The 22,111-nt window shown below is 59.4% G+C and overlaps 1 protein-coding gene across 1 annotated transcript in view; it reads right to left on the bottom strand.

Annotated features, from left to right (window-relative positions):
* Positions 1-21,900, bottom strand: part of SDC3 (syndecan 3) — a 37,318-nt gene extending 15,418 nt beyond the window's left edge. The window contains exon 1 of the mRNA XM_070403070.1: positions 21,766-21,900. Coding sequence (XP_070259171.1) covers positions 21,766-21,900 — 135 coding nt within the window. The remainder of the gene's footprint in view (positions 1-21,765) is intronic.
* Between the last annotated feature and the right edge of the window lie 211 nt (positions 21,901-22,111).

Raw genomic sequence — 22,111 nt, forward strand, 5'->3', positions numbered from 1 at the left:
ACCAGCTCCTGGACGCAGGTGGTCTGTGCAGAGACCTGTGGGTCCCTATAGGCTTCCTCCCACCAGTCCCCGTCCCCGACCCCAAAAGCCCTCAGTGCTGTGAGAACTCGGTGCCCCTCACGCTCAGCAGCTCCAACCCGGAGACCCAGAGCGTCACCGCAGGAATGCGGGTCGGGGCCAGGCTCTGGGCAGCGGGACAGCTGAGGGTGCTACACAATGGAGAGCCTGGCCCGGGAAGGGGAAGCCTCCGTCTCCACCCCCAGCCCGGCCACAGCTGCCCTGGCTGGGAACCCAGCTTCCACCGCATTCACTTGCTGCTGGAGCGGGTGAGGGGCGGGAAGACGGCATCTGCTGGGGAAGGGGCCACAGAACCCAGGACCCAGAGAGCAGAAGGGCCTGGGGGCGTGGGGGAGGGGTCGTAGAGAAGACCCAGGCTGAACTTGACAGACCATCCCACCAGAAAAAGATCAGCCCCGGCCACTGTGGCTCCATTGGTTTGGCATCCTCCCGTGCACCGAAAGGTTGCCGGTTCGATTCCCGGGCAGGATACACACCCAGGTTGCGGGCTGGATCCCTGGTGGTGGACATGCAGGAGGCAGTTGATCTATGTTTCGCTCTCACATCGATGTTTCACTCTCTCTCACTCTCCCTCCAGACATATATATATATATATATATATATATATATATATATATATTATTTTAAAAGCCCAGGCGCACACTGTCACTGACACACCCTCCCACCACTCTGATTCTCAACCCCTCCCCCCCATCCCCCCCCAAATCTTCCAAAGGGCAGCTCTGAGGACAGGAAACACCCCTTTGGGCCCATCTCATCTCAGCCAACTGCTCCTCATAGGACATCCTGGCCACAGAGGCCTCCACACCCCATGCCCCAATTCCACCACCAGCTCCAGCCCGCCTCCTCCACCACTCTCTCCACTACCCACCCCGTGCTCCCACCACCCTCTCAGAACACCCCTTCCCCACGGGCACTGCCCACATCCATGCCCACCCTGGGCCAGAAGGAGAGCAGGTCATGTCCCAGCTCAGGAGGCCACAGTCTGGGACCCGACCAGTCCCCTTCTCCCCTCTCGGCACTCCCGTTGCCCCATCTGTAAAATGAACAGTCGAGCTGGATGCTCTAAGGGCCTTTCTGATCCTGACACTCTGGACATATAAAAAGCCAACCCTGCTGGGCCGGCGTGGCTCAGTGGTTGAGCGTCGACCTATAAGCCAGGAGGTCGCAGTTCAATTCCCGGTCAGGGCACATGCCCAGGTTGCGGGCTCCATCCCCAGTGCGGGACCCGAGGGAGGCAGCCAATCAATGATTCTCGCTCATCATTGATGTTTCTGTGTCTCTATCCCTCTCCCTTCTTCTCTGAAATCAATAAAAATATTTTTTTTCAAAATAAATAAATAAAAAGTCAGCCCTCCGTGGAAAAAAACCTACATTCCCAACAAGAGGGGCCTAGCTAAATCAGTTAGGGCCAACCCTGCCCTGGAATATTATGCAGCTGTCAAGAACAGGGTTTTCACAATCCATACTGTTGAACCGGGTCTTTCAAAGGCCTATGTGCATAACGGAGGCTTCTATTTTTTACTCATTTCAAAGGATAATTAAGGACAGGGATCTGCATGCCCGGGTTGTCAGGAGGCAGCCCAGCAGGGCTGTCGGAGTGTCGTGCAGATGTTGCCTCCCCACACCTGGTGGCCTGGGGCAGGCCCGCACCTCTCAGCCGGGTTTGCTCAGTAAACGAAGGTAACCACCACCACCTCGTGGGGTTCAATGCAAAAGACCCCAGGAGCCCCCACATTAGCAAGCTGCACAGTAAGCGCTGGCTATTAATACTATGGTCACCATGTTTTGAAAAGTACATTACAACGAATATATAAAGCACTTGATCCTGCTTTACTGAACTCACTGCCGATGTGCATGTCTCGGCGCTGAGTTCTCCCAGCGGCTCCCAGAGGCTCTCTCTGGGCAGTGGGGCTGCAGACGGCTTTTCGTTTTTCCTCGGGACCTGTGTTCTTGCCCAGTTTTCCACATGAACTCCGAGTGCTGTTAGTACAGGAAGACACTGCCTCTCCGAGGCCCACCTCGGCTACCCTCCCGTCTGCCAAGCGCCCTGCCCCCTTCATTCTGCCGAGACCCTGCTGGGATGGCTCCTGAGGAAACGTGGGAGCAAACAGAGGAACCGGCAGAAAGGGAACAACACAGGAGCCTGCGAGGGAGCTGGCAGCCCCGCGGCCAGGGCTGTGGGCTGAGCCTCACCGCAGACAGGCTGCTTGGCAGGGCCTGGCTGCCCCCTCCCTGGCATCGACGTGGCGGGCGGCCACGTTGGCCCGCAGCACTAGACGCCTCGCCCGCCTGCCATCTTCTCCCGTCAGCCCAGTTCCTGGCCCTGCCATCCCCGCCAGTCCCGGTCAGGGTGCTGGCTGGCCACCCAGAGCTCACACTGTCACCTATGGCTAGCCGGAGGATGACAACAAAACCCTGGGAAAACCAGTCCCCTCCTCAGCCCAGGGCTGGGACCCCTCCCCCTCACGGCTCCATCACTTCCCAGCCACCTGCCCTCTCGCGTCCCCCGCCTGGCCACCCTGACTCACACTGCCCATTTGTTCCTGTCCCCAAGCTCGTGCCTGAGCGCGGGACCACCCACTGAGGCAGACTCAGCAGCCTCCTCCCGGGCTGCCCACCCCCCATGCTCCTCCCACACTAAACCCTTTATGGTTCTGGGAACGCAGGCACTTTCAGGCTCCCCACGCGCTCTTCCTGCTCCCTGGAACACCCTTCCCTATCTCTGCTGGCCAGCACCTACTCAGTGCAAGCAGTATTTTTAAGCACCTACTCTGTGTCAGGCACTATTCTGGGCACTCGGAGTCCCACAGTCAGCAAGACAGGAATGCGCTCAGTCAGCTCCAACAGCACCTCCGCTGCGAGGCCTCCCCACACCAACCACCTGCCCAGTCTGAGTTCGGGGTCCCTTCTTGGGGACTCTACCTCCACTGTGCTGTCATTTGCTGGGGGAAGAGGAGCCACCAACTGTGCTCCCCTCACACACGTGGGCCCCTTCCACCGAGTCTCACTGAACCCACTCCACCCCTGGGAAGCAAGTACTGTCCCCATCTGTAGTGGGGCGACAGCAGGACCTGAACCCTGGCCTCACTGACACCAGATCCTGTGCTCAGTCGAGTCCCGAACCCCTGAGAATACATGCAGGCTCCCAGGTGGTGAGACAACCCTCATTTCACAGGGCTTTTAGCCAGAGGAGGCCTGGGCCATTCCATCCCTCCCATGCAACAGTTACACGGGAGCATTCCCTGTGTGCCAGGCTCTCCATATGTGCACTGCCTCATTTCCCTTACCACGAGGGACTGCTATGCCCATTTCACAGAGGGGCAAACCAAAGTTCAGAGAGGTAAAGCAACTGGCCCAAAGCCACCCAGCAATGGGGCCATATTGGAACCCTGGGTCAGTTGTACCCTAAAGACCATGCTGTCTGTACTGCAGTGCACACCCACTCTCAGCCCTCACCAACATTCCCTCCACAAAGCTCCCCAAGAGGGAGGCAAGTAGCCCCTCCTCTCCCTGCACCAGGGCCCTGCACAGAGACACACAGGCAGACTGACTGAATGTCTGGGAATGAGCAGACAGGGAGGGAAACCCCTGCTCCCATGACAGGTGGCCTGCTCAGGTGAGCAGCCCCACCCAGCACGCCATGACCAACCAGCAGGTGACTAGGACTGAGCCTTCAGGCTCTGCAACCATTCCCGCCAACAAGCGGGCAAGGGCCCACCCATTCCTGGGGCCCAGAAGCCTCCTAGGAACACCCCATGTGGGGTTAGATATTCCCCCTCCTCGCTCCAGAGAGCTGGGCGGGGCCTCAGTGGCCCTCTGACAAAATGGGGACAATGACTCCCAGCACATGGGGTGCCAGCCGTGAGGTGCGGAGCAGGCACTGCACTTAGTAGGTGCTAGGACATGACACAGTGCTGCTACTCAAAGCTCACCTTCCTGCCTGACACCAGATCCACCCGAGTGACCCACACACCCTGTCACTTCAACACCAGGGCTGCCTCAGAGCTCACCGCCGCCTGGAATTAGCTTGTTTATTTACTTGTCTAATGTCTGTCTCCCCCTCCAACGGCTCCTGGGAGGAGTGGCTGGGCCTGCCGAGGCCACGCCTATGTCCTGAGTGCCCAGGATATTTCTGGGATATAGTCGACCCCCATCGATATTTGCTCAATGAATACTATGAGTGGGATCACCCCCTCCAGAACCCCATCACCCACTTCCTGCCCCCAGTCACTGCAGTTCTGGGCAGCGCCCTGTCCTCTGGTCCATCTTCCCATGTGTAAAACCAAGGGCTTTGGGCAAAGGTTCTCTCTGATGCCTCCAAAATTCAACAAGAGACTCCAACTGAGCTGAGAGGAGGAAAGAGAAATTGAGACCGATGCCAACATAGTTTTTCATTAAACAACTATGCAAATTATATGCAAAACACGCAGATTAGCAGGCTCCCTGTAGAACCTACAATTCTGGCCACTTTATAAACAGACTTGGGCTGGGTAGAAAGTATTTACTGAGAACCTACTAAGTGCCAGGCGCCTTACCGATGGAGCCAGGTGAAATGGACTCCTTACTCATAGACTTAGAGAGGCCGGGCAGCTTGTTGAAGGTCACAGAGACACTAGCGTGAGAATCAGGATGGGGGTGATGGGGGGCAAGGCCGGTGGGTGTGGGGCCTGTGGTGGGGAAGAGGCTAAGAGAGCAGATAGGAGCCCCAGGCCGTGCGTCTGGCTCCCATGCCCACAGGACTGGGGGAAGGCCAGCCCCAAGGGCAGAAGGACCCTGGAGGCTATCTGGAGCCAGGTGAGGGGGCTCCAGGGACCCACCAGCCCTGGAGTTCCACTAAGCTGACCCCAGCTCACCTCCAGGAAACAGAACAGCCCTGCTGGAGTCTGCCCAAGCCACGCCCAGCCCTTCCAGCTGTGCCGGGACACCGCGTGGCTCTGACATCCTCCCCAAAGCCTCCCAGGCACATGCCAGCCTCACCCCGAGGTCACACCACACGCCCACACACTCCTACCACATTCCCACCTGCATGCGTGTGTATGTCCAGCCCCTGAGCGGTGGGGCTGTGGTCCCCCTCACCCTCCTGGTTGTTAGGTTATTTATAACCGGCACGAACTAACACAGGTGGAGATGTGACTCCCCACCCTCCACCCGGGGCTGTCCCACGGGCTTCTGAGCTGCTCCACTTCGAGACTCTGAGCAAGCGAGCCCTGGGCCTCCAGGACCACCACCACCATTGCCCAAAAGGGGAAACTGAGCCGCAGAGAATGGAATCGGACCAAAAAACACCTGAGGAAAAACAGGCATCGCCCCCAGAGACCTGCCTGGGCCACACTTGTCCAGGGCCACCTCCAGCCCAGGTGACACTCTGTGAGGCAGGTTGGGTCAGGAAAGGGAGGGGACGGGCTGAGGCCCAATCCCTCACCCTCATCCCCTGAATCCTGGGAGCCAGGCAGGGCCTTGTCAGATATAGACGCCCTATAAATACCTCCTGAAGGATGAGTGGAAGCGAGAACGAATATACAGAAAGTCAGAAGTGCTGGCAAGGCTGGGGAGCAATCGGAGCCCTCAGCCACCGCCCGTGGGGACGGAAAATGGTGCAGTCGCGTTGGAAAACAGTCTGGCGGTTCCTCAAAAGCCTAAACACAGTCACCACACGATCCAGCAATCCCACTCCTGAGGTATCGCTCTCTCCAAGGGAACTGGAAACATATGTGCACACATTTTTTAAAATAGCAGTATTATTCATGACGGCCCGAAGGTGCAAACAACCCCCATGCTCATCAGCTGAGGGATAAACCAAAGGTGGGCTGCCCAGGCAATGGAGTATTTTTCAAAAGGAACCAAGTGCTGCCGGATGGGGAACCTTGAGCATTACGTTCAGTGAAAGAAGCCAGTCACAAAAGGACCACATATTACATATTCCCATTTATGCACAATGTCCAAGACAGGCAAATCCACAGAGAAAGTAAGTTAGCGACTGCCTAGGGCTGGGGCACTGGGGAGAAGTGGGGAGTGACTGCTAATAGGTGTAGGGTTTTGGTTTTCTTGAGGGGGGAGGGGGGTGATAAAAATATATAAAATTGATGGTGACCTGGCTGGCATGGCTCAGTGGTTGAGCGTTGACCTATGGAAACTAGGAGGTCACGGTTCGATTCCCGGTCAGGACACATGCCCAGGTTGCAGGCTCGATCCCCAGTAGGGGGCATGCAGGAGGCAGCCAATCAGTGATTCTCTCTCATCATTGATATTTCTATCTCTCTTTCCCTCTCCCTTCCTCTCTGAAATCAATAAAAACATATTTTTTAAAAATTGATGGTGGTTTGTACAACTCTATAAAGAGGCTAAATCATATGCGTTAGATGGGTGAACTGCATGGTATGTGAACTGAATCTCAATAAAGCTTTTGTTTAGAAAAAAAATAAGAATGAATGTGAGATTCAGGTTCAGAGAGGGCGAGAAAGTTGCCCAGGGTCACACAGCAGAGCTTGGACTCAAATATTCATGTGGGAGCGGAGGTGAACCTTATCCCTGCTCACCTCCTCTCCCATCGGAGTCTCCCCCATCCAAGGCCCAGGGAAGCCTCCCCGGCTCCCACGTCCGAAGGGCAAACACTGACCCTGCAGACCACAGGTGGGAGCGGCCAGCACAGCACCCTCCTCTGTGTTTGTCAAACGCCACTTTGTCAGGTGGGACCACAGGAAGAGGGCAGGCTCGGCCCAGAATAACCCAAGCGAAGGGCGGCCACTCTAAACTCAGGCCGGCTGCCATCTCCACTCCCACACCCAGTGTCCCCACTCCCGCTCTCAGAGGTCCTCAAATGCCCCCACCCTGGCCCTCTGTTCCTGGGGCTGGCCCCTGGCTCCCTCAGGAAGAGGCATGAGGGTACTTCCCTGCCAGGGACATCTGAATTAGACGACAAGTCTACCTGTCCCCCGCCCCTGTGGCTGTCTAGGGCGGCCGTGAGGACAGACACGTCTCTGGGGCCCGCCCCTCATTCCCTGTCCCGCTGCCACTTGGCTCCTGGGCACCGGCCTCCACCCAGCCCAGCTGGCAGCCGCTGAGCCTGTGGCTGGTTTCCGCTCCCAATTCCCTGCTCACAGGCCCGTCTGTCCTTGACGGCTGGGCCAGCCTCTGTCTGGCAGGTGTTCAGTCCCCACAAACCCCAACTAGGACAAACTCAGGTAGGAAGCCTGTGCCCCTCAGTCCCCTGCCTCCGCCCACGACCTCGGTGACCTTCCCATCCTGGCTCTGGCTCAGGTCCCTGTCTAGTCACTAAGAGGGGAAGGGGTGGCCCTAACCAGGTGGCTCAGTTGGCTGGGGCGTCATCCTATATAATAAAAGGCTAATATGCAAATTGTCCCCTCGGGAGTTCAACCGGGAGACCAGGAGTTCAATCGCTCGCTATGACGTGCGCTGACCACCAGGGGGCAGCGCAGAACATGGCAGGCAACCAGCAGCAGCAGTGGGGACACTGAGGGAGCAAAGGAAGGAGGAGGCAGGGAGGCCGGGAGGCGGGGAACCTGATAGGCCCTGATGACCAGCCAGGCCTAGGGACCCTACCTGTGCACAAATTTCATGCACCAGGCCTCTAGTTTCCTATATCAAAAGGTTGTGGGCTCGATTCCCAGTCAGGGTGCATGCAGGAGGCAACTGATTGATGTTTCTCTCACATCCATGTTTCTCTCTCTCTCTCTCTCTCTCTCTCTTCCCTCCCCTCCCTCTCTCCCTCTCTCTCTCAAATCAATAAACATATCCTCAGGTGAGGATTTGATTAAAACAAGGGGAAGAGGTGACCTCACAGCCTTACAGAACAGACTGCAGGATGAGGCCACATAGGGTGTTGAGGAGGGAAGCTGAGAATGCCACAAGGTCCCTCCAGCCCCCCAGCCCCACGTCCTCTCCCCTGACATCACCGCCAGCCTCCTGTGGCTCCAGCCAGCCCACGTCTTTCCGCAGAGCCCCTCTCACTGAGCTCAGACAGAGGAGTCCAAACGCCCATAAGAAATTAGGGACCCTGAGTGTCTGGTCCCATGTGCCCTGCAACCCAGGGACCAGGCATGCCCGCTTCTCAGCACATGTCACTCAAACATGGCCTCCCTGACCAAACCCTCCTTCAGGTCTCAGCCCACCCATCACCTGACCCTCCACAGCAGGGTCAGAGGTCAGAGGTCACAGCCCTGGGCTCCTATCATCAGAGCCCCAATCACACCAGCTTGCCTCGCTCGCTGCGGGGAAACTCTATCAGGGCCAGGGCCAGCCCCGGCCAGAGCAGGACCCCAGGGAGGCCTAGATGCATGAGCCCTAAATGGTCCAGCCCAGTGCCTGGAGGGAGACGAACGTGGACTGGAGAAGCCGGCCTCAGAGCTGGCCATCAGCAAGGGGCTGTTCCTGGAACCCAGTCGTCTTCCCTAAACCCCAAGACAAGGACAGGTGGTGACTGTCACCTCTGTGGCGACACAGCCTCTCATTTCCACGGCCCCCATTCTGATCAGGACTGGGCACCAGCTCTGGGCACTGCACCACGCTGGACCCTGGCCAAGTGAGCCCTGATGCTTGCAATGACCCGCAGCAAAATGGCCACCATTCAGCTTTACAGAGGGGACACGAGTGCGGTGAGCTGCCCAAGGCCACCCAGGGAACAGCGGAGGTGGCAGTCAGAGCTCCAGCGGGGCTGATGCCCAGACCACCCGCTCTGCCCCGTCCCCCACAGCCACTCCTCACAGACACACGGGCAGTGCCTGTGTACTTCCTGATGCCCAGGCGCGGACGCCTCCCAGACCCAGCTCAGGCCTCACTGCCTCCGGGCAGCTTCCCATCCCAACCTTGTCCCAGTGACGCCCCCTCCCTGCTCAAGGCCCCAAAGACAGCATCCTGGGGTCCGGCCTCATCCTCCCACTTGGTCCAGAAATGCTCTGCGGGATGCGGTGTGCTTAAGACTGACTCGGGGGGTGCATCAGGCCGGTGGTTCAATGAAGGGCCGCCTCCCCTGGCCTCTCTGACCCTGCTGTCACTTTCCTCAGGGACACACCACACCTCCTCCTGCTCCCCAGCACATCTGCACCCCCAGGAGTGAAATCTGCAGTGTGCCTGGAGGTCAGGCAGAAGACAAGGCCCTGAGGCCCTCTGCACCCCGCCCCCCCTTAATCACTGCTGAGGAGGCAGATGATCAGCTGCCCCTCTGGCCTGGGCTTCCTGGATTCGAGGATTAAGAGCTGGGATTAAGGACGGACACATTCCTGGTAGCTTAGAGTCCCAGATGTGTGTATGGGGGTGGGAGGGGGGTTGTGGGTGTGTACACGCAGGTATACCCGTACAGATACATCTGTGTGTGTACTCCTGTGGGTTGTCAGGTGGCTCAGATGCCTGGGTGGGCCTGGGTGTGTGCAGGTGAGTGTGCGGGCTCCATCTGTGTGAGAGGTACGTGTGCACTGGGTGGGCCTGGGTGTGTGCAGGTGAGTGTGCGGGCTCCATCTGTGTGAGAGGTACATGTGCACTGGGTGGGCCTGGGTGTGTGCAGGTGAGTGTGCGGGCTCCATCTGTGTGAGAGGTACGTGTGCACTGGGTGGGCCTGGGTGTGTGCAGGTGAGTGCGAAGGCTCCATCTGTGTGAGAGGTACATGTGCACTGGGTGGGCCTGGGTGTGTGCAGGTGAGTGTGCGGGCTCCATCTGTGTGAGAGGTACGTGTGCACTGGGTGGGCCTGGGTGTGTGCAGGTGAGTGCGAAGGCTCCATCTGTGTGAGAGGTACATGTGCACTGGGTGGGCCTGGGTGTGTGCAGGTGAGTGTGCGGGCTCCATCTGTGTGAGAGGTACGTGTGCACTGGGTGGGCCTGGGTGTGTGCAGGTGAGTGTGCGGGCTCCATCTGTGTGAGAGGTACGTGTGCACTGGGTGGGCCTGGGTGTGTGCAGGTGAGTGTGCGGGCTCCATCTGTGTGAGAGGTACGTGTGCACTGGGTGGGCCTGGGTGTGTGCAGGTGAGTGTGCGGGCTCCATCTGTGTGAGAGGTACATGTGCACTGGGTGGGCCTGGGTGTGTGCAGGTGAGTGTGCGGGCTCCATCTGTGTGAGAGGTACGTGTGCACTGGGTAGGCCTGGGTGTGTGCAGGTGAGTGTGCGGGCTCCATCTGTGTGAGAGGTACGTGTGCTCGGGGTTGGGGTGTATTTCCCTGTCTCTATGAGCAGGTATGTGTGTGGGTCTGTGTCTCCACGCGTGTGCACAGGACAAGGGTGTGTGCTCAGGACTGCGTGTTACTTCACATACACAAATGGTCTGCAGGGGTGCACACTTCTACGAGTGCCTCGACTCCCCTGAGGTTAGGGGGAGTGTCTCCCAACTCCCTCCACTATCCTCCCAGGAGCTGCAAATACCCCTGGCCACCTACCTGCTGGGGCCAAGCCCCCTACAGCTGAGAAAGCGGAGACAGCAGTTTTGGGGACTCGTGGAACCCCTTGTTCGGAATCTGAGATCATCCCCCAAAGCCTCCCAGCCCCACTACCTCACAGGAGAACAGGATTCAGCCAAGCCAGGGCTCAGCTTCCAGAGGCACCTGGGACCACAGCTGTGGGGGAGCCGCTCTGCTGCTCACCCCTGGGGAACCCTGCACAGCCAAGCTCCGCCCTTGGGCTCAGTGTCTTCGTGTGAACTGCAAGGTGAGCGGCCGATTTCCTGTGGCTTGGAGTTCTCGGAACCACACTTCTGGGGGGTCGCGGGGAGGAAGGTGAAGCGAATGAGAGGTTCTCCAGCCCTGACCCTCCACCCCCTCAGCCCTCTCCGCCCCAGGTCCCCAGGACTCCTCAGGGCCACAGGGAGAGGAGAGGTTCCAGCCAGGGAGGGAGGAGGGAGGGAGGCAGAGGCCTCTGGGGACCAGGGCAGGAGGAAGAAGAAGAGGGTGAGAAGTGGGGGTGCAGAGAGCAGACAGAGGAGGAGGAAGTGAGTAGGTTTGCAGTGGGGAAGGAGGTGGCGGGCAGAGGGGGAAGGTCTCTCTTTTTTTTTTTTAAATATATTTTATTGATTTCTTACAGAGAGGAAGGGAGAGGGATAGAGAGTTAGAAACATCGATCAGCTGCCTCCTTCACACTCCTTACTGGGTATGTGCCTGCAACCAAGGTACATGCCTTTGACAGGAATCGAACCTGGGACCCTTGAGTCTGCGGGCTGATGCTCTATCCATTGAGCCGAACCAGTTAGGGCGAAGGTCTCTTGTAACCAAGCCTGCGCCTCCACAATCTCCCGGGATGTCCAGAAGGGCCCGGTCCACCCTCGACTGAAGGAGGCAGGAAGGCCGCGCCCCTCGAACCCATGGCTCCCTGCAGCCACCTCCAGGCTCCTTCCTCTTCCCCAAGCTTGGGGGTCACGGGAGCAGGGGGAGGGGAGACGGACCAGGTGTGACAACAGGGGAGAACTCGGAGTCAAGAAGATTGAGGATGTGCAAAAGCGTGCACAAAGGGATACAACGAAGCAATGTCAGAATTTGGGGAAATGAAGCAAAATAACATGTGTGAGGGCTGACATGGGAGATGATGTAATTGGGGGAGTAGCTGCTGCAACAATATATCCACGGGAGGGCTCCAAGGAGATGAGGATGTAACCCTGTGGGGAGCCAGACACCAAGGAGCAATGGAACAGAATCCTCACGTCCCTTCTCTCCTGCCTCCCTCTTCCGGATTCCCCGGCAGGGCTTTCCTTGCTGGGGTTAGGTACCGAGCGAGACCTGACTGGCCTTAAACTCACCCTCCCAGGGCACCACACTACAGTTTGCAACACGCGAGGCAGCGTGGAGCAGCGCTTGTGCACCAGGTTAGACCCCAAGGCAAACCGCTTGGGTTCAAGTCCTGGAGAGTGTGCGCTTACGAGCTCCGTGACCTTGGACAAGTTACTTAACCTCTCTGTGCTCCAATGTCTTTTTTAGGAAAGTCAAGATAACGGTGCCTCCTTCCTGAGGCTGTTGTAAGGACTGCGTTTTTATATATAAGACATGTGGTGGAGTACCTTGCATGTGGCAGGCACTCAACAGGCATACTTCAATGTTGATGTTACTGTATCCATGCTCTTGTGGGCATCCCATGCCAGCCGCGCAGGGCAGCAGGGCTGCGCCCACTTTATAGACTGACGTTCTCTACCTGCAGGATGGAACCCAAAGCCTTGGTGTGGACTCGAACGCCCATCCTGTGAGCCACTGCGGTCTTTCAGGCCGAGGCCCTGTGGGGTTTAGCCCCCGACCACCCCGTGGCACGGTGCCAGGTGCCCAGTGAGTGTCTGTTAAACTAAGAAACAACACACTCTCACTCACAATGTGCCCCCTACAGCACCAGCCCCTTCACCCCAAAGGAAGATATGTTCCCACCTTCATCCACGGCCCACCTCACCTCCCGGCTGGGGATTGCTACTTTTAACCACACCATTTCCCTAATATAGCATCACCTTCCCCACCTCTGAGCCTCTGTCCACCCTGGTCCCTCTGCCTATCAACGTGCTGCCATTCTTTAAGGCCTGGTACAAAAGACGCCTCCTCCATGGAACCCTCCCTGATTTTCCAGAACCAAAACCAGCCTCTCAGTGCCCCCATGCATGTCCTCAGCCCCTCTCATGTGCTGTGCTGGCTCCCTCACCTCACTGGGAGCTCCCTGAGAACGGATACCAGATTCCAGGTGCTCAGCACCGGCCAGGCATAGAGGGGCATCAGCAAACAGCGGCTAAAGTGACTGGCAGGTCAGCAGCAGAGTAGGGATAAGGCCCCCGGTCCTGGTTTCCCTCCCCAGTGCTCCCGCTCTGCCCAGGAAACCGGACTCACACCCAGCCCAGTCGGCCTGAATTTGACTGATCATGTCTCAAAGGCTGGGAAGAGAAGTGGTGCTCGGCGTGATGGGCAGGGAGAGGGAACCCCACCCTGGCCCAGAAGGAACCACAGACAGCCTCCTATCCTCCCCCTGCCCCGCAGCCTGCTCGCCCTCCCCCCCAGGGCCACCTCCACTCAGGCCCTGCCCTCTCGGCCTCGGGCGTTTCTGGTAGGTCCTCAAATGCAAAGACTGGAAGGGTCCCTGGGTCGCCCAGTCCAAACTCCCCACTTTGCAAACGCGAAGTAGAGGCTCAGAGGGGGCAAGGCTGCCCACGGTCACTGGGCAAGCCAGGAGCAGCTCACCTCTGAGACATCAAATCTCAGGGAAAGTAGAACAAAGAAAATGAGGAAATAACAGTGACTTATCCAGCAGCAGCTCCCTGTCAACTAGCTGCCAACTGGTGGCCCAGCTGCACCTCCCCCAACACTAGCCCTCAGCACAGCCCAGTGAGTGAGGCCTGACTGCCCACGGGGCAGAGGAGACTGAGGCTGTGCAAGGAGAGGAGACTGAGGCTGTGCAAGGAGTCGCTGCCCACGTTCACTCTGCAGAGCTGGGATTCGAATCCGTCTCGGAGCGGGAGGCAGGCCTTCCCTCCCTGCTCTCTCCAATCCTCCCCCTGAAACCTCACACACCCCTCAAGCCAGGCTCACTGACAAGACCCAGGACACGCCTACAACAAGCTGCACACCCCAGCCCCTAGCACAGGGCCCGGCATACAGCTGGTGCTCAATAAGTGTTTGCAGAATGAATGAATCAGCCAAGCAAAAGACAGGCCCCCAAACAACATGGCATCTCGGGAAGGGCAGACCACTGCTCGCTAACGACCTCACCCTGGGCGTGTTGCTTAGCCTCTCGGGCCTCGGGGTCCCCATCTGTAAAGTGGGGTGGCAATGCCCACCTCATGGGGTCATGGTGAGAACTGAGATAGCACATGTTAAGCACTTAGAACTGCCTGGTACGTAGCATGCACTCTCTAAGTATTGGCCACCACCACTGTCATTGTTGTCACCATCTGTGCCTACTTCCCCAACAGAAAGAGTATCCTGAGGGTAGAAACCAGGTAGAATTCAGCTGCAGACATTCCCACCCGCCATCAAACCAGCCTGGCCATGAGGAGGTGGCAGCAAACCCGGGGGGAGGGGAGGTGAAGGGTGGAGATAGACACAGTTACCCACACCCCAGCCGTGGGCCCTGGAGAGGGTGGCAGTTTATGGGTCCTGCCAGACACCCCAAGAAGCAAGACTATCTTTCCCCAGCCCCCACTGTAACAGCCCCCAGCCTGCAGGACCCTTGCCTGCTCAGCCCCACACACAGCCCCCCAGGCCCCAGCCCAGGGAGGGCGGCTGGCCTAAAGAGCCACCCTGGTGCCCACAGTCAAACTGGCAATCAGTTTGCTGCAATTAGATTGCCCAGATCCCGCTGGTGATGGATTCTAAATTACCCTTATTAAAGTCTGGGCTGGTGACCAGGGCTGGGAAGGGGGGGTGGGCCTGGGGGGCCTGATTGGCAATGCAGGGGGTACAGAGAGCTCTAGGAGGCCTTGGGCTGAGGCTGACCCCATGGAAAGCAAGTCCACAGCCCATACCAGCAGCAGGACAGCAGCAGGACGAAGGCCCTCATCAGCATATTGCCCTTGCCCCGCCCCCATCTTAGAAAACGCCCGCCCTGAAGGGTAACAGGCCAGCAGAGGACATTGGCTCAGGCGGACTCCCCAACGGGAAGGTGGCCCCTAGCCTCATTTCGTGAAACAGCCTGAGGTCACCCTATGCGGCACAACAGGAGGCCGCTGCCCCGAGGGCGAAGGAGAGAGAGCAGGCCAAGCCCACAGCCTCAACAGCCAGCACTAACGGGACTGAAGGACAAGGAGCTCCATCTAATCAGACTAGAACACCTACATCCCTCAGCCTCTGCCCCTTGCAGTTTGGGCGCATAAAGTTCAACCCCAAGGACAGCGGAGGCTGAGTCCTCACCTTCCTCGGGTGGCTCCATTGGCTCCATTCCCCCCTTCCCTCTAATTAACTTCCCCGCTGCTTCGGCCCAATTCCTTGAGCGACTCCAATCTTACAAAGGGGGTGTGATGACAAGGTCAGCGATGGGACAGACAGAGTCCAGATTAGGTGAAGGGGCAACTGAACCCCCGCTCCACCGGTACCCGGCCACGCGAGCTCTGGCAGGTGGTGGCACATCTCCAAGCCTTCGAAGTGAGGGGAACGCCACCAACGTCCGAGTGGCTGGAAGGCTCGGTGCGATCCCCTAAGGCTGGCGGACCAGGGCAGTCCTTGGGCAAGACCCATGCCATCTGCGGGCTTCAGGACTCCGTCCGTGGGAGGGCAGGCTGTGGGGCTGGCGGTCTCCCACCTCTGAGCTCCTCCTATGCCAACATCACAGTCACCTGCTCAGAGCAGGGCAGGTGTGGTGAATGGAGCACAGCCCAGATGCTCCCGGCAGGGCAGGCAATAAAAGGAGCCTGGTGTCTCCGGGTCCCGGGCTAATGCTGCAAACAGCACGGTCTCTCTGGGGTCCAGGCTGGAAGAACCTAAGGCATGGCCCAGCCCAATCCTTTGGCTCCAGACTGGACTGCAGGCTGCCAATAGCTCCAGAGAACCCACTGCCCCGTGAACTCAGCACCCTGAGGGCCTGGAAGGTGCCTCCGCTAACCTGGCCCCAACCCTGCTGGCTCCACCTGGAAGTCCTGGCCCAAGTTCTCTCTCCCTCGTCGGGTGGCCCCCACCCCCAGGGTTCTGCTCTGGGTCATCGTGATCATTCAAACTTGGTTCCCACTCTCCAAACGAAAACCTTATCCCCACCCCCAAAAGCAATTCCTCAGGTGAGACCGAGAGGGACAGGAAAAGAGCAAAACGGAAGCAGGTACGTGGGAGAAATGGGCACTTTATTATTTCATGTTGCTCATTCCCAAATAACTGAGGCAGAGGTATTCTTGGCTCATTTTAAAAAAGAGGAGACTGAGGCTCAGAGAGGTTAAGTGAACTCACCAAGATCACACAGCAAGAAAATGGGCAGAATTGGAATTGGATTTCAACCCTAGTCCAGCTGGCTCTAGGGTGCCTGTCCCTTCAAAACAGACAGCACCAAGGCCTAGGGACTCAGTGGTGGGAAGGCAGACCTCAGCCAGCTGGGGCACGGATGTTGTAGAACCCTCTCCAGCTGGTATAAAAGGCCAGCTGTGCCCTCCACCCTCAGCAGCCAGGTAGGGAAGGGGCCAGAGCATTTGTCCAAGGCCGCCCCCACCCCCATCCCCCAGCTGGGCCCTCAGCCATTGCCGCTCAGACTCCCCTGTAATCACAGCTTCCTGTTTGGCGCTGAGAATAGGCCTGGTCAGTGGGGGAGGGGAGCGGCCATCCCTCTGGCCAGGGCCTGCTCTGGAGTGAGAGGGCCGGAAGTGAAGGCTACCCGGCCCCCTGGAATCTTGGGAGGCTGGGAGCCAAGGGAAGGGGTAAGGAGGGGTGTCAGTCAACAAATAGTTGCTCGGCTCTGGCCCAATGTTCCCAGGATGTGGGGGACCATTAGAGGGAACAGCAAGCCAAGCCAGGTGGTGGCGGACCAGCCCAGACCCTGCTCCCTCCTGGGGTGAGAGTTGGGAAGAGTGGGAACAAGGGGGTGGGGCTTGGGAGAGCTCCTGCCTCTGGCCACCCTGCCCCCCTCCCCAGACACAAAATCACAAGGCTCCAGGCAGCTGGGCTGGAGCCCAGAGCCACAGTGCCTCCGTCCCACCCAGACGTGGGAAGGCGAGTCTCGGCACTCAGACCGCAGGCTGGCCCGTGCGGCCCCCTGGCCCCTCCCAGCCCACAGGTACACGCCTTGGACCCAGCAGGATTCTGCCAGCCTGCACCCGTATCCCCAACCCACCTCCACAGGAGAGAACACAAAGCCCCAGCCCGGGCTCCAAAGCTCATACTCCTGGCTGCCTGCCTGCCTTCATTCATTCCCTCTTTCATTCACTCAAACCACTGAATTCTGGGCGGGACACAAAGTTGGCCTTGGGGGTTCAGCAAAGAACAAGGCAGCCACAGAGGCTGTCCCTGGAAGCGCATGGTCTATCAGGAAAGCATTCTGACTCTTCTCCTGGCGGCTGTGTGACTCCCACCAAGTCACTCCTCCTCTCTGAGCCTCAGTCACTCAGGCCAGAGCGAACCGTAGGTGCAGTGGGGCCAGGGCTCAAGGATGGGGCGGCAGGGATGTAAACGTGAGCTCCACACAAGGTCCTAAGGTCCAGAGGGGATTAAAGGCAGGCCTGGCCACGAGGCAGAGAGTGAGCCCATCACTGGGGCAGCCACGGTGTGTCTAGGGGGAATGGTGGCTTTGCAGAGCCCTCTCATCCTCTGTTCTAGATATTCCCGTCGCCTGTGCCACGATCACATGGCCCAGACATGAGCCCTCTTCCCCCACTCCCCCATTTTGTTGACAGCCTGCGCAATTTACAAAGAGAGCTCTCCTGGCTCCACCCCACAGTGATGCTCACAGTAGCCCATTTAACAGATGACAGAGCCCTGTGAGGGGTGGAGGCCCTGGCAAGCCCTTTCCCCCACCGAGCATCACCCACCTCCCAGGCTAAGGTGAGAATTAACTGAGAAAATATATGGGACACACCTGGCCCAGAGCCTGGCAAAAAACAGCCAGTTATGAAACAGGAGTAACATGGTCATAATTTGGGGGGTAGGAAGGCCCCAGAGGTGAAGTAACTTGCCCAAGATCACACAAGAGGAGAGGCAGCCCAGTCCTATCAGTTTGCCAGGCCCGAGCTCAACCCAGCTCTGCCCCCTTCCAGCTGTGGGACCTTGAAGCAGTCAACCTCCATGCCTCAGTCTCCTCCTCTGTAAAATGGGGGTTCTAGTAACACCTACCTCCAAGGATCACCATGAGGATTAGATAAATGCAGGTTCTATTATTCAGCCCTCAGAGGCGAGGAGGCCGCCTCCCAGATCCAACCCTCAGCCCTTGCGAGGCTGGGGAGGTGGAGACCTCCCCGAGTCCCGTCCCCAGCCAGCCTTCAGGAATACACTGCAGCCCCTTCTAGAAGGACCCCTCCCTCTCCCCCAGCGGCTCTGGAGGAAGGTCCCAGCTCCCATGGGAGGGACAGGGGGACGCCTGTGCAGCACCCGGCTTCTGGGGGAAGCTCAGTCTTACCCTTCTCCTCCCTCAGGATGCCCTCACCCACCCCACTGCTGCTCTAGCATCGTCCAGAGCCCAAGCCGGAGCTGCCCGGGCCCCAAGGCCCCAAGCCCCAGTCCATGAGGTGGAAGCAGCCATTTGTTTTCAAAAGGCCAAACTCTCTTCTCCAGCAGGGCTCAGCCCACACCAAACCCCAACACAGGACCCAGAATCGCGCTGGATTCGCAGCCGGAGGCAGTTCCAATCCCAGCTACACCGTGAGGCTGTGGTAACCCCAGTTCAGACCTGTAAGTCAAGTATTTGTCCCCAGTTGACAGGTAAGAAAGCCAAGGGTCCGGGCGCACTACGGCATGCTCACGTCACATGGTGAGCACGTGTGTAGCTCCCCCCCTCCCCCTCCTCCTCCTCAGGACGCCCTCCCTGACCCCCGGGCGCCCTCCTGGAAAGGCCCGAGAGCTCATCGCAGGCAGGTGTGCTCAGTTACTCAAGGCGCTCATTTTCCCATCACATCTCTGCGCGGCTGGCACTGTTACTGTCCCCATTTTACACACGAGGAAGTTGAAATAGAAATCACTGACCCAAAATCGCACAGCAGGTGTCTGTCCCCAGAGCCCCTGCCAACTGGGCGCTAACAGCACCAGGCCCTGTGGCGTCCCTGTGTCGGGCCCTGGCACAGGGTCCCTGGCTTTTCATTTTTACAGCGAGAACAATCTCACCCGAGGAACCCAGCGTTCAGAGTCCACTGGAGGAGCTGGAGGGGAGACGGGTGGGGAGCTCCTGGATGACTGACACGGTCGGGGCGGGGAAGGGACAGAACCACCAGGCCCCACGGAATTCCCATCCTCGTGGTCCCTCACTCCCCACCCCTACCACCTTCCCAACCTCAGAATGGCAACCTTGTACAAGAACAAGAATCAACGTTGGCTGAGTGCTTGGTATGTGCCAGGCATTGTGCTACGAGCTTTACATGTGAACTCCTTTCATTCTCGTATTCTCCCCACTTTACAGAGGTGGGAACGAAGGCACAGGGAGGTTAAGGAACTTTCACGAGGCCACACAGCCACAGAGTAGTGAGCTCCATCGCTGGGAGTATTCAGGCAAGGCTCAGGGGCCCCTAAAATCCCTGCCGGCCCTGAGCTTCTAAAAGCTCACATTTCCAGGATCCCCACACTCCACGCCTTTCTGGGTGGTGACTTAAGGACAGCAGCTGAGGTGGCCCTGAAGGCAGATGTCCCTCAGAGTGATAGTCACCTGGTCTCTCAGAAGAGAGGGCTCCCCAAAGCAGATGCCAGGACGGACGGACACACACACACACACACACACACACACACACACACGTCAACTCGTCACCATCTGCAGCATGAATGAGATCTGCTATTCCCACTGTGGTCACTCTGGAAGCTGCACACACAATCTCTCTCTCTCTCTCTCTCTCTCTCTCTCTCTCTCTCTCTCCCCCCCACTTTCAAGCTGGTGGGCAGATCTAGGGGCCATCTTGTCCCTCTGAGTCAGCCACTTCCCACCCCGATGATCTTAGAGGACCCCGCCATGGAGGCCTCTCCTGGAGCCATCCCAGTTGGGGCTCTGCTGGTCTAACTCAGCCCCTCCTCCTGCAGGCATCACCCTTTTCCTCTGCTGTGGCATCCCTGGCAACGGGGCACCGCCCATTAACCCTTTGCCTCCCAGGCAGATGAGGTGATACCCCTCCTCCACAGGTGTGAGGCCTGAGGAGAGTCTCACCTCCACCTCCCCCCCAACCCCCCCCCCCCATCATCTGGAGCCTCACCCCCTCCTCTCCTTCAAGTCAAGCCCAGCCATATGGGCCTCCAGACACAAAGTCCCAAGGTTTTGCTTTCTCTGCCACCAGTGCTGTGTCTGAACCACCCCCTCTACTTCACCCTCAGGTCCAGGGGCCCCCTGCCTCACTGAGCCCGCACTACACGGGGGCCCGGCACCTGGCACACACTCAGACCAATTCCTTCCACCACCTCCTGGGAATGAGTTCTTGGCTTTAGTTGATGAACAAGGAGCAGTTGTTCAGCGAGGGATGGGGCCTGTCCAGGGCACACAGCTTGAGATTCCTGCTGGGCCTCCAGGTCTAAAGCATTTTGTCCTGAGCCCCTTTCACTCATGAGCACACCAAGCACGTACTGAGCTCCTTCTGAGTATGAGAACACACATCCTCTCATTTAACCTTCGAGGAGTGTTATTAGCCCCATTTCACAGAGGGGAAAAGAGAGGCTCTGAGAGGTGAGAGGATTTGTCTAAGGAGGAGATGGGTCGCATTGTGTGATCAGGCTGAACCCAAGGTTGTGTGGCCTTCCCAAAGCGCAGCTACGCAAGTGACCCTGCTGCTAGGCTGGGCTGGGTTTCTGTCCCTCCCAGGGACCGCCTCTCCGCACCCCACCCGGGGGAGCACTGGGGCTGAAGCATCCAGCCACCGTGCAGGTACTTCCCCTGGCACTGAACACTCCCTCCCCCTGGCTCGAAGCCCCCAGGTGGGGAAGGCTGGTGAGGAGCCCATCTGCCCAAGAAGCAGCCTGAGCCCTGCCTGTCCTCGCAGTTTATGGGCTGGTTGGCTGAGGCTCAAGGAGACCTGCAGGGGTAAGTGGGTGCCCTGAGAGGGACCCTGAGAGGTCTGGGCCGAGTTCCTGGAGGAACCGAGGAGAATGGGCCCAGAACCCCCCAGCTCATTCCCAGCCACGCGGGACTCACTTGGAACCTGAGTTCCCCAAAAGAGGGAGGAGGCCCTTGCTCCCTATACTCTCCTCCTCCTGCTTCCCCCGTTGGAGCTGGGACAGAGCTCCACCCCCCACAGCTGCTGCTGCTGCTGCTGCTGCTGCTGCTGCTGCTGCCTGGTCACTGGAAGGGACACTCAGGAGTCACCTCCTACATTCGCACTCACCTCTACCTGCACACACCGCCTCCCTCAGGCGTGCACGCCCCAGGTGCAGCCGCCCAGCACCTGCGTGCACAGAGGCACCCACTCCCATGGGTGCAAGCACACACCCACCACGGAGGTCTCCCCACACTCACCCCTGCAGCACACACAGCCCCAGCCAGCAGCCACCAGCCCCGTCACTGTACGCGCCATGCACCACGGGTCACCCTCACACCTCCAAACACACAGGTAGGACATGCTGGCCCTCCCCACCCCTCTCACCCCACCCCCCCCACACACACACCACAGGTCCCAGCACCCTTCCCCGGGGTGGGGACGCACCTCACTCACCCCCTCGGGTCACCTTCACACAAGTCACCCTCCACCCCTCCGGTTCTCTGGGCCCCCCCTGCCCTCACCAAAGCGACCCTGGGAGGAACCAAATGCACACACCCCCTCCCCCGGGATGGGGAGCAAACCCCATCCCTGAAAGTGGCCGCGGCCGGACACACCCACGAGCGACATCCACGCTGACTCCAGACCCGAGACACACCCAGCCCTGGCCACGCGCCCGGCGCCCCCGGCCCGCCGTCAGGCCTCCCCGCGCCCTCTCCCGGGCCTGCGCCCGGCTCAGCGGGAAGGCGGGTTCCCGCCGGGCCTCCCTCTGCGAAGGGTCCCATCGGAAGGGGAACGAGCCTCCACCGGCGGCCGGCGCGGGGGTGGCCGTCCCCCACCGGTGCCCCCGGGAGGCGCTCGGCGGGAGGGGCGCGGGCCGCAGTGGGGGAGGGGACCCGGGGACGGCGAGGGGGTCCCGGCCGGACCCGGCGCGCGTCACTCACCCCCGCGGCGCGCCCGGCCAGCAGCAGCAGCAGCAGCGGCGGCAGCAGCCCGCGGGCCCCGGGCCCGGCCGCAGCCCGGGTCGCAGCGCCTGCCCCGCGGGCGGCCCCGGCGCGGCGCGGTGGCCCCGGCTTCATGGCGGCGGCGGCGGGCGGCGGGCGCCTTTGTTCCAGAGGCGCGGCGCGCGGGGCGGCTGCTCGGCGGCGGCGCGGCCCGGCGGCTGGACCGACGCGCGGCTCGCTCGGGGCTCCTGGCTCGGCGGCCCGGCTCCGCCTCGCGGCTCCGCGCCCACAGCCGCCGCGCCCGCAGGAAGCGTGCGCCGCCGCCGGGCCGCCCCCAGCGCGGGCG

The sequence above is a fragment of the Myotis yumanensis genome, unplaced genomic scaffold (assembly GCF_028538775.1).
Source record: "Myotis yumanensis isolate MYYU_CA2020_CCGP unplaced genomic scaffold, mMyoYum1.0.hap1 SCAF_2, whole genome shotgun sequence".
Lineage (NCBI taxonomy): Eukaryota > Metazoa > Chordata > Mammalia > Chiroptera > Vespertilionidae > Myotis > Myotis yumanensis.